The sequence below is a fragment of the Prionailurus bengalensis genome, chromosome B2, assembly GCF_016509475.1.
Source record: "Prionailurus bengalensis isolate Pbe53 chromosome B2, Fcat_Pben_1.1_paternal_pri, whole genome shotgun sequence".
NCBI classification, from domain to species: domain Eukaryota; kingdom Metazoa; phylum Chordata; class Mammalia; order Carnivora; family Felidae; genus Prionailurus; species Prionailurus bengalensis.
This window is the reverse complement of record NC_057349.1, coordinates 41075837-41092324: the sequence shown is the minus strand read 5'-3', so window position 1 is coordinate 41092324 and position 16488 is coordinate 41075837. Positions and strand designations below refer to the sequence as shown.

Here is a 16488-nt window from a genome sequence, read left to right as displayed (position 1 = left end):
ACGCAGGCCCAAGCGAACTGTCGAGTAGGAATTGCAGCACTGAATACTCTAGCAGGCTACATTGACTGGGTGTCCATGAGCCATATTACTGCTGAAAACTGTAAGCTCTTAGAGATGCTCTGCCTGCTTCTGAATGAACAGGAACTTCAGCTGGGAGCAGCTGAGTGTCTTCTCATTGCAGTCAGCAGAAAAGTAAGTTACCACTTCAAACTGACTTATCCTCAGAGCCTCTGCTGGGGGTGGGGGGTGTTTAATTGTATGTTGTAGCAAAAAGACATTGAAAAGTTTGGGATTTATCTGACACCAACTTAGCTACTTGTGTCCAACCCCTTTGGATAAGAGTATGCTGATATTACAGGGATCCATTGGCAGCATGTAGAGATTTGTCAGGCTACTTGGTTCTTGAAACAGCTATGCATCTTGGCACTTCGCACTTAAGAAACACGATAAAAGTAATGTTAAAATTTAAAACTCAGTGTTACGTCAAAAAATCTCAGATGGTGGCAGTGTTGGCTTTATATTGGTCTAGGCTAACAAATGGGACTATGACAGCTTTTCTCCACAGGAATGTTGCCTTCAGGTGTAATTTACTTTGTTTTCATATGAGCATTATTGCCTGACACATTTATTTTTTTTAAATGTTTATTTATTTATTTTTGAGAGAGAGATAGCGAGCAGGGGAGAAGCAGAGAGGGAGGGAGATAGAATCCCAAGCAGGCTCTGTGCCATCAGCACAGAGCCCGATATGGGGCTTGAACCCATGAACCATGAGATCATGACCTGAGCCAAAACCAAGAGTTGGATGCTTTACCAACTGAGCCACCCAGGTGCCGCATGACACATTTAAAAATAGAAATCTTACAGGGGTTCCTGGGTGGCTTGGTCAGTTAAGCATCTGACTCTTGATCTCAGCTCAGGTCTTGATCTCAGGGTCGTGGGTTCAGGCCGCACGTTGGGCTCCATGCTGGGTGTGAAGCCTACTTAAAAAAAAAACAAAAGAAAAAAAATAGAGGTGTCATCCAGATTTTATTTTAAAGAATTGGCCTTTTCTCTAGTGTTCAGTTAGCCCTGGGATTGAGAAATTGTGAAATCAGTGTATTTGATTATATAGGTATAGAAGATGTTAGTACTTGGAGACTTTTAGTAATAGAGTTTGTATTACCTGTGTTTCCCTAAAATTGGTTCTAGGGCAAGCTGGAAGACCGGAAGCCCTTGATGGTCTTATTTGGGGATGTTGCTATGCATTATATACTCTCTGCTGCACAGTGAGTATCTGCTTTTCTATGTGGTTTCTAATTTCTTTGCCATTTACGCATATTATGTAGATAAATCTGAAGTTCTACCTGAATGTTGGCAGTCAGTTGACAGTGTTTTTAATAAAGAAGTCGGGTAGTCTTAAAGGGACTTTTTAATCTTTTTAAAGACCTTATGCTGCAAGTAAGTTGTGGCCATTGACTCTGCACCCAGCCACTTCCACAGTTTTTCCCATTCTTCCCAGATAGCTCATCTTGATTCTGTCTGCTTCTGGTGATCCCCAAGCCTCCTACCAGCATTGGTGCCTAGGCCTGAGAATGCTCTGATCTTCTGTACTAGAGTCTGCCCCAGGCCTGCCTTGACTGCAGAACTCCAGATGCTCCTCCTTCCTTTCCTGCTCAAAGTACTCAATGCCTGAAGTGCTGAGGCTCTTGGAAACAGAGGGAACAGTGTGTTTGATGAGAAATGTATGCATGGGACCTTGTAAACACATTATCTGTCTTAAAATAATGGCTTCTACTTACTTTCTTTTAATTGCTCTGGAAAATATTTGAGCATTACTGATACATGTTTCTTACCCAGGAAGGTAAGACAGTTGAACCTGTCACAACATCCTTTTTTTTTTAATGTTTATTTATTTATTTTAATGTTTTTATTTATTTTTGAGAGAGAGAGAAAACGAGCATGAGCTCACGGGGGAAGGACAGAGAGAGATGGAGACACAGAATCTGAAGCAGGCTCCTGGCTCTGAGCTGTCAGCACAGGGCCTGACATGGGGCTCAAACCCATGGACCGCAAGATCATGACCTGAGCCGAAGTCAGATGCTTAACTGACTTAGCCAAGTGCCCCCTGTTTTTTTGTTTTTCTTTTTGTTTGTTTGTTTTTTTGATATTCTTAGTACTAGGGACAAATGAAAAGATATGAGACAGACACACATGTATTACTTAAAATTTCTTATTGTCTGTTTATTTTCTTTTTTAATGTTTATTTTTGAGGGAGAGAGAAAGAAAGAGTACAAGGAGGGGAGGGCAGAGAGAGAGGGGGACAGAGGATCTGTAGTGGGCTCCACACTGGACAGCAACAAGCCCCATGTAGGGCTCAAACTCATGAACTGCAAGATCATGATCTGAGTTGAAGTTGGATGCTTAACCCACTGAGCCACCCAGGTGCCCCTCTTGCTGTCCATTTCAACACGGCTTTTATGATGGCTTTCTTTCCTGTAAAGACTAGCTTTGTTTTTAAGGAGTTCTCTTCATTAAATTCATAACATGTCTTCTGGATGGCCACTGTAGTTACTGTTTCCAAGGCCCATTTCTTTTTTTTTTTTTTTAATGTTTATTTTACTTTTGAGAGAGAGAGTGCAAGTGGGGGAGGGGCAGAGAGGGAGACACAGAATCTGAAGCAGGCTCCAGGCTCTGAGCTGTCAGCATAGAACCCGACATGGGGCTCAAACCCATGAACTGTGAGATCATGCCAGAGCTGAAGTCAGATGCTCAACCGATTGAGCTACCTAGGCACCCCTCCAGGGCCCATTTCTTAGTTCCGTGAAGACCATGACATTCACACTGAGGTGTCCCATCTCCATTTGTGTTACTTACTGATACCTGTGAGTAAAGGTATGATTCAAACCCAGGCGGTTTGAATCAAGACTCAAGAGCCTGCACTGGAAACCATAATGCCATATTGCCCTTCAACATCACTAGAGCCTAGGTCTTGCTTACCTCGAGGCCCATGCTTTTTACATTATACTCTGCTGGCTCCAGAACACAGCTAACATGGCTGCTGTCCACACTAGTTCTTACTCTCATTAGTGTGAATATCCCTGCATCATTTCAGGTTAGGTTTTGCCACCAAGTAAGTTATTTTTTTTTTAAGAGCTATCTTGATTCTGAAACAGTAGATAAAGGATTATAGATCTGAACTAAATTACTTGGAGAAATGACACACAAGGTTATGTTTTTATTGCTTTAAAAAAAAGAAACTTACATTGTTCAGAGCAATTTCAGGTTCACAGCAAAATATAGTGAAGGTACAGAGATTTCCCGTATACGCCATGCCCCCACACACGCATAGCCTCCCCCATTACCAACATCCCCGACCAGAGTGGTCCATTTGTTAAAATTGATGAACCTACACTGACACATTATAATCATCCAGCCATAGTTTTAGGGTTCACTCTTGGGTGTTGTATATTCTATGGGTACATTCTGTGGGTTTCAGCAAATTTGTAAAAACATGTATGTATGATACAGACTATTTTCAGTACCCAAAAAATCCTCTGTGCTCTGCCTATTCATCTCTCCTCCCCCATCCCAGCCTCTGGTAACAATTGATCTTTTTACTTTCTCCATAATTTTACCTTTTCTAGAATGTCACATCATTGGAATCATATAGTATATAGCCTTTTCCGATTGACTTCTTTCAGTTAGTAACATGCTATTTAGAGTTTTTCCATGTGTTTTCATGGCTTGAAAGTTCATTGCTTGTTAGCAGTGAATAATACCCCATTGTCTGGATGTACCAGTTTATTCATTCACCTACCAAAAGACATTTGGGTTGCTTCCAAATTTTGACAGTTAAGAACAAATCTGTAAACATCCAGGCTTCACATGTTATAAACATGCAAGTTTTTGTGTAAACATGTTTTCAATTTCTTTGGGTAAATACTAAGAAGTGTGATTGCTGGACTTTATGTTAACAGTATGCTTAATTTTGTGAGAAACTCAAATTGTCTTCAAAGTGTCTATACCATTTTGCATTCTCACCAGCAATGAATGAGAGTTCCTGTTCCACATCCTTGGCAGCATTTGGTGTTGTCAGTGGTCTGGATTTTGGCCATTCAAATAGGTGTGTAGTGGTATCTTGTTTGAATTTGCAATTTCCTGATGACATATGATGTGGAGCATCTTTTCATATGTTTGTCATTTGTATATCTTTGGTGAGGTGTCTGTTAAGCCCTTTGGTCTATTTTTTTAATCAGGTTGTTTTCTTATTGTGGAGTTTTAAGAGTTCATCGTATATGTTGGATAACAGTCCTTTATTAGATGTGTCTTTTGCAAATATTTTTCCCAGTCTGTGGCTTGTCTTTTCATTTTCTTGATTATAGTCCTTTTATTTTTGTCAGCGGTATAAGGAATTGTTACATGCTTTGCCTAGGGATCTCTTGTTAAGTCCTCCCTGGGTACCAACAAATGTCTTTTTGTGCAGCTTTTCATGCCTATAAGTGTATGTATGCATTTTGTATGCAGTCGTGTTCAGAGTTTATCTTATTTAACCCAAAATACTCAAAGACCATATAATGTGCAAAATTAGAGTGCTTCTTTGAGGGATAAGATTGCATTGAACCTTATTGCTCATTGATCTTTCAGTGTTTGGTTGGAGGTTTTTTGTTTTTTTGTTGTTGTTTTTTTTTTTTAGTTTTTTAACTTTAATAATCAGAAATTTGAATGTTGAAGCACAGACCACATACAGCTGCATTTGGTGGGAATCCTTTTGGTTCTCTTAATGTACACCTAATCACACTATTTTCTCATCTTACAGGACTGCTGATGGAGGAGGCTTGGTAGAAAAACACTATGTCTTCCTGAAGAGACTCTGTCAGGTCTTATGTGCTCTGGGCAATCAGCTCTGTGCATTGCTGGTGAGCACTTTCTAGCAAGTTTCAGGACCATTTGAGTAGAACGTTTAGAAAGTTACATTTGTCTAGTGAGTGAAACATGCCATTGATTTTAGCCTTGTGGAAATTGCCCTACAGGTTATTTCATACGATTTTATAGATTAAATTCTTGTAAAAGGGTTTGAATGATGTAAATTTCTCTTAACAAGTCAGTTATCGATGTCAACAGGAAACATCCACATCTATTATTCCATAAAGTCAACGTTGCCATTCTTGTGAATTTTGGTACCTGTAGAATATCAGTTTGCTGAATGCATTGCCCTTTGAGGTCTATTAGATTATGAAATATTATGCATTCAAATAAAGAACTCTTTTCCCAAATTTAAAGGATATTGTTGGTCATAAAAGAAAACTTTAGTCTGATTGACTTAGAAATACCTGTCTTTAGGGAAATACTTAAGAACTCAAGTCTTACAAGTTGAGAGGACAATTGGTATAGACGTTTGCATCTAATGTTACGTCTTTTTGTGGTGGTTTGAATGGTTAGAGAGGACAGATCTTCAGACATGAGATGTATACCATCAAGTGGTTGTTTAATAGATTTGGTCACAGAAATCTGAATAGACCAGGTCTGAAGCAGTAATACAGATTTTTTTCTTTCTGTGATTTGTGAAATGAATGCTCTTTTTTATTTTCGTATTTGACCACAGAATGAGTTTTAATGATAACGATTAAGGAGGTAAATCCTTGAGTTGATGCCTTAGGTCACAAGGAAGTATGTGGTCCTTTTAAAACTGAACTTTGTGGGGGTTTAAGTTCTGTACAGTTGCCCCTTGAACAACAAGGTTTGAGCTGCATGGGTCCATTTATGCTCAGGTATTTTTTGACAATATAGTGCAGTTCTGTAGATATATTTTCTCTTTCTTATGATTTTCTTAACATTTTTTTTCTTTAGGTTCCTTTATTATAAGAACACAATATATAATATATATACATGTATGTATTAATTGTTTATTTTATCAGTAAGGCCCCTGGTCTATAGGAGGCTGTTAGCAGTTAAGTTTTGGGGGAATCAAAAGTTATATGTGGATTTTTTACCCCTAACCCCTGTGTTCAAGGGTCAGCTGTATTTGTCACTCTTCTTGCTGTCCTCTTCCACCCCACCCCCGCCATCAGTGTCATTAATGTAGTGGTCTTTTTGTCCCTCAGGGTGTGGATTCTGATGTAGAAACACCAGCAAACTTTGGAAAATACCTGGAATCTTTTCTTGCTTTCACAACCCATCCAAGTCAGGTAAACTTTATGTAGGCATCTCAAAATTTTAGTTAAGTAAACCAAAATGAAGCACTATGACCTAAAGTAATTAGGAGCTTGTGTATAAAATATGACTCTTAAGGCCCTAGGAAGTAACTATAGTGTCATTTCATTAAAGAATTATTGAGTCTTCTTCCTGAACCAAGCATTGCGTCATGTAGGTCAACAGCTTTTCCCCTCAGGTAATATTCTGCTAGTGTTCTATCAGATGTGAGCTATATCCCAGGTGATTTGCTCCTAAAGGTATTTTAAGTGCAAAAGTCTAATTGATTGTGTTATAAAATTAATTTCTCACATTTAAGGTTTTCCTTGTAATACCACCCTGAGATTCCTGTATCCTTTTTTGCCATTAAAGAAAGTGGTAGAGGGGCACCTGACTGGCTCAGTTAGTAGAGCATATGACTCTTGATCTCTGGGTTGTTCGAGCCTCACATTGGGCGTAGAGCTTACCTCAAATAAAACAAGAAGAAAAAGTGATAAAGCTCAGTTCACACCCCAGGAATTGCACCTGACCCATGGTCTGTCTCATTAGTATGTGGTCTGTAACGGGCCGTCATTACTGAAGCAGTACAGCATGGCCAGTTTCAAAATATTACAGAGATTTATTTCCATGAAAAAATACTGTTGATAATTGCTGGGCTAAGTCATAATCTTGGTTATATAAAATGCAGACCTTAAACTGAGGTTTCTCTTTTTTTTCTTTCCCTTTAGTTTCTGCGCTCTTCAACTCAAATGACTTGGGGGGCACTTTTCCGTCATGAGATCCTATCCCGTGACCCTTTGCTGTTAGCAATAATACCAAAATATCTTCGTGCTTCTATGACTAACTTGGTCAAGGTATGCATTGGGAATCAAAATGTGCAGTGCGAATTACACACAATAAGACTTAGATTGGCATCCAAGTGACAGCCCAGTCTTGGTCACTAAGATCTCTTCCTTGGACATGTCATTCTCTTATTCACCAAGAAGAAAGCAGTCCAAACTGGTCATTATAATCTACTTTTTCATATTTTGGAGCACTTTTATAGTAAGTATTGGGCTAGGTGCTAGGAAGAAGTAGGACAAGAGCAATGACCATGACCATGCAACGGGATAATGCTTTTCAGAGATTGAAAGCAGGCAGGGTAGAGTCAAGATTTTAAGAGGAGGTAATATGTGATTGTTTCTGAAGGTCCGTGAGAGTATGAGGGTGACTGAGAAGAGAGGAGGGAGAGTGGAAGCAAATTGCTCACCACCTCTGTAAAGGTGCTTGTGAATTCCTTGAGATCAGCTAAGTGCTTTTGCAGCTGACAGATGCTTAATCTTGATTTGTAAAATCAGAGAATGGGACCTATTTAAGTGTCCTCTTATTTCCTCAAGGAATATGCTAGCACATACATGGCACACCCTGCTCTAATTCTTTGCCGTGGTCTTCATTACCATTTAAGTGAAACATACAAAGTTCCATGCTTGTTCCCGGGGGTCAGCATTTAAGGAGACACATAGTTCTAGATTCTTTTTTGCTTATTGCCTACCGTATTAGCACATTGTGTTGAGACAGCCTTATACTCAGGCACCCTAAGCAAATTCTCGAATTCTCCCTGAGGAATCTAGAGGAGAGTGTCAAATGAGTGTTCTCTTTTCTACCGCTGTCAGGATTATTGGAACTAGGAGAAAATGGTGGACTTGGGGTAGACCAAAAGCAGTTACTTATTTAAAAAGATCTTATGCAGACCCTTAATTCTTCTTTAAAAACTTCTTCAGTTCCTAGAGTTTAAGACTCTTTTGATAGGTCTGTTTTCATCCCCTACCCCAATTATCTTTCTCTTTGCAGATGGGCTTTCCTTCTAAAACAGACAGCCCTAGCTGTGAATATTCTCGATTTGATTTTGATAGTGATGAGGACTTCAACGCTTTCTTCAACTGTAAGTGATAGTGGCCTGGAATTTCTCCCAGTAGTCTAAGAATGGCATCTAGTATTATGAATCATAGTGCATGACCCTTGGGGTTCTATATTAAAGGCCCAAAATCTGGACAGCAGCCTGTTTAATCTATAGTGTCATATTGCAGAGGGTACTGGGATTGCACTCATTCTAGGTATAGTAGCCTCTCTTGCACACGCATTACATGCACACACACGCATGTGCACATACACAACCTTTGGACTTTGATGTTTAGGTAGTAACAGGGTGTTAGGCACTTGAATTTTTTTTTATACTTGGGATTAAATACCATCTTACTTTGCTGGTCCTCTAAAAAATACAGGCTATCTAATAGCCTAGTTGCGTTCTGGGTTATCTGTAGCCTGGCTGGTTCCACACCATTCTTTTATTTTTTTAAATAACAGCCTTATGAGATATAATTTGTTTACCATACATTTCACCCATTTATAGTATACAATTCAGTGGTTTTTTATATATTTTTTATATATTTATACTATTGCCACAATTTTAGGACATTTTCATGACCCCCAGAAACCCTGTGCCCGTTAGCAATCAATCATTCCCAGTTCCCCCATCCCCCCACCAGCACCGGGCAACCAGTAATCCTCTATTTCTATATTTCATATAGAACAGATTATACAATATATGATCTTTTGTGACTGCCTCCTTTCATGTACGGTTATGTTTTTAAAATTCACTCATGTTATGGTGTAATCAATACTTTGTTTCTTTTTATCACCAGTATTTAATTGTATGAGCATACCACATAAGTTGATGGATATTTGAGTCATTTCCACCTCTTGGCTGTTAAGAATAATGCTGCTATTAGGGTGTCTGGCTGGCTCAGTCAGTAGAGCATATGACTCTTGATCTCGGGGTTGTGAGTTCAAGCCCTACATTGGGCCTAGAACTTACTTAAAAAAAAATAATAGGGGCGCCTGGGTGGCGCAGTCGGTTAAGCGTCCGACTTCAGCCAGGTCACGATCTCGCGGTCCGTGAGTTTGAGCTCTGCGTCGGGCTCTGGGCTGATGGCTCAGAGCCTGGAGCCTGTTTCCGATTCTGTGTCTCCCTCTCTCTCTGCCCCTCCCCCGTTCATGCTCTGTCTCTCTCTGTCCCAAAAATAAATAAACGTTGAAAAAAAAAATAATTAAAAAAAAAAATAATAATGCTGCTATACCATGTGTGTACATGTTCTTGAGTGGACAGACACGTTTTTTATTTCTCTTGGGTGTATGCCTAGAGAGGGAATTATTTGATCGTATAGTAATTTTATGTTTAATGTTTTGAGGAACTGCCAGGCTGTTTTTCACAGCAGCCACATTGTTTTACATCTGTACCAATCTAATCTTTTAATTCCAACAGAAATGGGAGATCACTTTTAGTTTGCCTCTTTGAGGATTGAATGGTAGGGCAATCCCTAAAATTTGAAATTTGAAATCCCTAAAATTGAAAATTTCTGGATTTGTTCATCTTTATTGAACATTTGTTACATTCAAAGCACAAATCTGCAGAACAGAGTCTCTGAACATTCTTCTCCTGGGATGGATAAATGAATGAACATTAAGCACCTATTACATGCTGCTTATTGATTTACATCTTTCTCTTGGCAGCCTCCCGGGCCCAGCAAGGAGAGGTAATGAGGTTAGCGTGTCGTCTGGATCCAAAGACTAGCTTCCAGATGGCTGGGGAGTGGCTGAAGTATCAGCTGTCAATTTCTGTTGATCCTGGATCCATGAACTGTAAGATGTTTTTATTTCTAAACATTAGTGAAGTATTGTATCAAATATACATAGGAAATAAACCTTCTGAGCCATACTTAGAACAACATGCTAATAGTGTTCAAAAATAAATTAGGGTAAAACCATGCTCCTGTCAGTTTTGTCTTCACATTTGTTTTCTAACAGAGTCAGCCAATTGCACATTGTTGATAATATTACTTCACTTTGGGCACCATCTTAACAAATTGCATGTCTAGACTTAATTTGTAAAGCTTTTCTACCAAGTTCTTGCATAGAACCATTCCTAAACTCAAAAGAATGTCTTGTTAGGCATAATAGGAGCAGTACGGGGACTTTCCATATCACTCAGCCACCTCATAGCCTTTGGAAATGCCACTTTATATAAAATCCTAATAGCTCTGTACCCAAATGCATAAGCCAGGTAACTTCTCTATACTCTATATCATCTGTTGTCTTGTTAATGCATGCTATGTGTGACAAGATTTAATAAAACAGGAAAAGCTAGAAGCTACTCCTTTGAAAAGGCTCCATATTTACGGTCACTTACCAACCACACTAGTTAGTTGACATTCACAGGATTTAACATTCTGTTTTGCATATTCACAGTTGACTCTAAAGGTCTTGGTATCTAGTAAGTTGAATGTTTGTGGAGGCCAAATGTGTTGCACCAAGAGGAAGCTAGTAAATGGAAGCACTATATGGAAACAAGAAAAGTAATTTGTAAATCTTTTTGCCTGTGCTCTTCTGTTTGAGTGATATGCTTTAATGTGAAATTGGAGGGTGGCGCAGTTCTCTAGATAATAGCCCTTGCAGTTATCATGAGGCTACTGGATGTGAAGCAGCATTTTGTGTATTAGTTGTTTATTTGGAAGGACTCTTTGTGGTCTCAAGTATCTTAATTAATTCTATAGGTTTTCAAAGACAAGTTATAAAGGGCAAGGAAAGGAGAGATTAGTTGATATATTTCAGTCACCTGTGATTGACTAGGCACTGTTCTTGATGCTTTCAAAGTGGTTTTATAGATATGACTCACAGAGGTGAATTCACACAGCTCATTGTTAGAGGTGGAGGCAGAATAGAACTTCTCTCTACTTTTAGTTCTTTTTTTCTCTAGGCTGAGAGGGGTTAGATTACCCTGTTCCTTCAACTGTGAAATTAAGTGGTCTTAGTCTAAGACCCCATTGCCTGTCTTCTGTGATCCTGTGACAGTAGTGGTGGTGGTGGTGGTGGTGGTGTTTGTGTTAAAACCCTGTTCTCTTACAGCTGGAACTGGCGAAGGCAGCCTCTGCTCCATCTTCTCGTCTTCATTTGTGCAGTGGGAAGCCATGACCTTTTTTTTGGAAAGTGTGATCAACCAGATGTTTCGGACACTAGATAAAGACGTAAGTAACTGTTTCCTGTGCCGATGGCATAGTGATTTTGATCTCTTTAAAATTGACAGAGGGATTAGAAAATCTGTGGATGTGCATCCTACAGAAGAGGAAATGGAGAATCAGGTTAAATAACATACTCAAGTTCAAATAGCTAGTAAACAGCAGAGCTGAGCCTCAAATTCAAGCCTCTGTCTCTAAGTGTACAGTGTTCAGTCTTTATTTTAAGGAGATAATAAGACAAACCCTGTTAGTACAGTGAACAGCAGGTATTGCAGGGAGGACAGTAATGGTAATCTTGAATTGGAAAATCTTCAGAGATGTTTGCCATTAAGCATCCTTCTCAGTTTACGGCAGGTAGACCAGAATATTCATGTTAGCTTATCAGTGTCCTCTTTCCTGAATATGAATAAATTGATCTTGTTTCTGTGTGTTTCATATGAATTATATCATTCTTTTCTTATCTACCTTAGATGCAGCTATAATTAAGTAGGTGATAGTACATACTGTATTAACTAGGTTTATTAGGTTAAAACCATTGGATCGCTCATTTTAAAGTGATTATGTCTTAGTATGTTCCAGGTTAGTTGCAAGAAGAATCTAAATCCTTTGAAGATAAGTGAGATATATAGTGCTCTTTCTCACAAATGGCATATTAACAAATTAGGTTTTAGAGTCATTAACGTCATCTGCTTTTCCGTTGATTCATTTGAGTTTGAAATGATGGTATTCAGATTTTGTTCCAAAATTTAGGTGGGAAATTGTACTTAGATTCTGCATTTTTACTAAATGCGCCCCTCTTTCAGATTTAGATGGAACTGTCAAGAAAGCCCTTTTTTCACTGAATCAAGGGAAATGGTTCTGGGGTTTCCTTTCCTGGTATTTTTAATTAGACACTTTGATGGAGCCAAATATGTGGGTATGACCCTGTTGGAAAGCAGGAGAATGAAGTGGTCACAGTTTGTCAGGTACTTGTCTTTAAAATACATGAAAGGACTGGCAGTATCAGGGGAAGGGTGCCTCGTAGGTTGTAGGCTGGATTGTATGCTAAGTCATTTAATATGCTGGTATTTGGTCAAAATGCCAAATATTAGTTGGTCAAAAGGTACAAAACGTTGGATTGTGTATAAGGGAAAGATGGGGACTGGAAACAAAGCAAAGGTAACAATTAGAAATTGAGTAGGTGCTCACTTTGGCAGCACATACACTAAAACTGGAACAGAGAAGGTCAGCATGGCCCCTGTGCAAGAAATTGAGTAAGAGTCTGAACAGTTAGTGGGGAGAAGAACAATAGAACGAAATTCTTTTTTCCTGAGGAGATTCCTAGGTAGTAGTATTTAGGTTTGTTAGTGACAAACCTCTGACTCTAAAACCTTTTTTTTCTTCACCAAAATAAAATGGGTCAGAATGAAGCATTCCTAAAGTGTTTGGTGAATTGTATATGACGAAATTATTCACCAACTTATTAACAAAGCTGTAACACGTTCTATGTCCCAGAGTGTGCAAATGACGGATCTCAGCCTGTTACATTCCCACTTGCTGCTACCAGTTTCTGACTCTGCGTAGTATCGCCTAATCCAGTGGTTTTACAAACTGCTCACATTGTGCTCTTGGTCCCCACCCTCACCCAGGGTCCATCAGAGCAGCTCAGCTTTTATCCCGTGAGAGAGTTTGACCAAGAGGTTCTTTGGCTAGAAAGGATTTTTGAAAAACTACTTCTCATTTATAGTGGCATTAGCTGAGCTTATATGTCCAGAGGACTTATTTTAGCAATGGATTAAGGTATGGAAGCTTTGGAGGGGGAGGAAATCACATTTTGAAAACGAGGATTGATTTGCCTCAGACAATAAAATATAAAGCTACATTATTTTAAAGCAGTGTGGTACTCACATTAGATACGGCTTATTGGAACAAAATAGACCAGAAACAACCTGGAGCTTGTATAAGCATCCCAAAGAAATTGAGAGGGATTGGGGTCATTTAATAAACAGTATTGGGGAAAATTAGCTGTTTGAGGAAAGGTCCCTAAGTTGAAAAGCAATGAAAGTAATGACAAAAAAGTGAATTGAATGACTATAACTACGTATTTTTTTCTTAACTTGCAAACTTTGAAAGGCAAACTTGGGGCAATATTTGGAGTAAATACCGGTGGGATTAATATCTTTACTATAAAAGCTTATATCTCTTAAACAATTGGTATCCCAACTTTGGAGAATAATTTGGCAGTGTCTAGTGGAGATGCCTCGCCTTATAACCCAGCAACTTCACTGCTAAGTCTGTTCTCTGAAGAAACCCTGCATGTGCATCAAGCCCCAATATTGAAGAGAATCCTTGTGTGTTGAGCCAAGGAAAAAACTTACTATCCCCCAATAGACTGTACAGAATAGAAGATAACATATTTATAGAGCAGTAAAAAAAGAACTAGGGTATACTTTGAATAAGGATGATTTTCAGAGCACCTGGGTGGCTCGGTCAGTTCGGCATCCAACTCTTGATTTCAGCTCAAGTCATTATCTCAGGGTTCTTGGGATCGAGTCCTGCATCAGGCTCCATGCTAGTGCAGAGCCTTCTTGGGATTCTCCCTCTCTCTCTACCCCTTCCCAGCTTGTGCACGTGTGTGCTCTCTCTCTCTCTCTCTCTCTCTCAAAATAAATAAACTTAAAAAAAAAAAAAAAAAAAAAGGATGATTTCTCATGAACATAATGTTGACCCCCAACAGCAAGCTACAAAAGTAGGCATACAATTCTGTGTAACTATGAATGTGTATATTTGTGGAAAAATATACAGAAACGAGGGAATCCTTGAAACTGTGAACATCAAATTCAGGATAGTGGCTACCTCTAGGGTATGCACACAAAACAAGCACTCTGTCAGTAACATTGTACTTCTCAAAGTGGTCATATGGAGAGCTATTAAAGTATTGCTTATACCTTTTTAAAGGCCTGGGATATTTCACAACTGAAGAAATGCAAATTTATATAAACTCCTTGTTTTACTGCAAAGGTTTTAGGGAATAAACTCAAACTGCTGCTGAGAACATGGTAAGAAGGGCATATGGGTGGGTAGAGAATCAATTGATGCAGCTTGTAAAGAAGAAAAATATTAATTCAGAAATACCCATACCTCTTGATTAAGTAATTTCAGTCATCCCCAAAAATTTCTTCTTCAAATGAAATAACTGAAAATGTAGCCAAAATCTTTTTGCAGAGATATTTATTAGCACTGTTTTTAGTAGTAAAGAACTAGCAACATTCTCAATGTCTAGTAGTAGGAAAAGCTACATCTTTACGAAAGCACATAGTAGCATCATTTAGGAAAAGTTTTAATAACATGGGGTACTGCTTATAAAAAGCAGTATATAAAACCGTATGTGGTGAACCATATTATGTATTTATAAGCCAAAACCTAAAGGTTAATTTACCACAAGTGCTTATTAGCCCTGCCAACCTCCTTTTCATGTCTGTATTATAGGCACTTCCTGTTAATGATGGAATAGAGCTGTTGCAAATGGTCCTGAACTTTGACACCAAGGATCCTCTCATCCTGTCCTGTGTCCTCACTAATGTCTCTGCACTCTTTCCATTTGTCACCTACAGACCAGAGTTCCTGCCCCAGGTCTTCTCTAAGGTAAATGCCATCTCCTTTATAAACTTTGTTTTGGCATTTTTGAGCTAATTATTGTTTTTTGTAACTATTTTTGAGAGTCTTTGAGACAAGCTAATAAAGAGTCATTTATTCATTCATCAAATATGCAGTACTTACTGTGGATCAGGTACCATGTTAGTAGAAAAGGCTTACTTATCCTTTAGATGCTCTGTTTGGAAATAAAATCACATAAACGGTGGTTGTGCCCATGTGGCATTGCAGTTAATAGCCAGGTGTACTGAAAAGTGGAAAAGAATACCTAAAGAAGGATATCAAAGTGTGCTATCAGATTATTAGGAGGGGATTTGTGAGAGGAATGGTCAGTGCGGATGTTTTTTGGGTTTCCTGTTTAGGTGAGTAAGTGGAGCACCATCTGAGTGAGAATACTGGATTTGGTAAGAGTAAGGAAGAGGAGTAAGTTCAGTTTGGGGATACTACATTTGAAGTATATGTACAACATCTAGGAGGCACTTCACAGAATACTATTTGAGGTTAAAGGTCTGGACTCTAGAAAATTATAATATTAAGGTGGCATCATCATAGAAGTGCCTACAGTAGAGGTGAAGCTGTAGGGAAGAGGGTGATATGTATGTAGAGATGGACATGTAGCTCAAGCAGGGAACCCAGGGGATCGTCACTGGGGGAGGAAGGCAAAGAACGAGAAGCCCCCAAAGAAGTAAAAAGAAATGAGAACATGCGTTACAAAGTTCAGTAGAACTTCAAAAAGGTGGACTCATTTGTTGCAACAGAAATACTCTATGAATTGGGGAATATCCATGGGGTTTCTTGATTAGACCTTTGTTAGAGTATAATTCTGTCCTAGTGACTAGGGCAGTAGTCATGCTGTATTAGGTTAAAGAGTCGAGAAGTTACACCATGGTGAGGGAATCACCATAGTTGAGTGTTTGGCTGTTGGCTTGGATTATTTGGGGTTTCTGGGACCTTCACCTTTGTGAAATGGTTGATAGTAAAGTTGTGAGTCTCAAGCCTTTTGTAGAGTTATCTGAGAAAAAGTCTGAAATTTCGTAACACTGATTGAAAACCCTTTTGTTACACTTTTGGGATTTTGTGGGAAACCTAGATCTAAGTATTATTTTTAAATACTTTATGCATTTGGTACTGATGAGTGACTTTTTTTTCTTACCCTTAGCTATTTTCATCTGTCACTTTTGAAACTGTTGAAGAAAGTAAGGTAAGACCATTAATTCAACAAATCCTAACTTCTGGAGAGCAAAAGTATGAATGCCTAACCCATAAGGCTAGATTTTTTTTATAAGTAGAAGGGGTTATTAGTAAAAGGCAGGACATAGTCCTATGGTATGGTGTTTATAGTAGAGATACTCTAAGGCAAAATCAGTGAACATGTGTATTCATGGTGACTATAAATGTCACTCCATTAAACTCCCACAGTGTGAAAATTGTGAATTTGTCTCTGAAGGAGGTATTTTATGTGATTCTGTGCAGCATCTGTAAATTACATTAAAAGTGGCCCCAAGTTTGTTGAATGTCTTTCCAGGCCCCCAGAACCCGGGCAGTGAGGAATGTGAGGAGACATGCTTGTTCTTCCATCATCAAGACATGTCGTGACTACCCCCAGCTTGTACTGGTAAGCCCCTGGACTCTGACC

At 38.9% G+C, this 16488-nt stretch overlaps 1 protein-coding gene across 3 annotated transcripts in view; it reads left to right on the top strand.

Moving 5' to 3' along the window:
• The window catches only part of XPO5 (exportin 5), a 49678-nt gene that overhangs the window by 10049 nt on the left and 23141 nt on the right, over window positions 1–16488 (top strand). For all 3 annotated transcript variants that reach the window (XR_006298937.1, XM_043591487.1, XM_043591488.1), the window contains 11 exons: window positions 7–192; window positions 1189–1265; window positions 4796–4895; window positions 6081–6164; window positions 6897–7022; window positions 7999–8089; window positions 9718–9846; window positions 11110–11228; window positions 14688–14843; window positions 16012–16053; window positions 16378–16467. Coding sequence is in view for 2 of the 3 variants with exons in the window: in XM_043591487.1 (XP_043447422.1) it covers window positions 7–192; window positions 1189–1265; window positions 4796–4895; window positions 6081–6164; window positions 6897–7022; window positions 7999–8089; window positions 9718–9846; window positions 11110–11228; window positions 14688–14843; window positions 16012–16053; window positions 16378–16467 (1200 nt within the window). In the remaining variant the exon portion in view is untranslated. The remainder of the gene's footprint in view (window positions 1–6; window positions 193–1188; window positions 1266–4795; window positions 4896–6080; window positions 6165–6896; window positions 7023–7998; window positions 8090–9717; window positions 9847–11109; window positions 11229–14687; window positions 14844–16011; window positions 16054–16377; window positions 16468–16488) is intronic.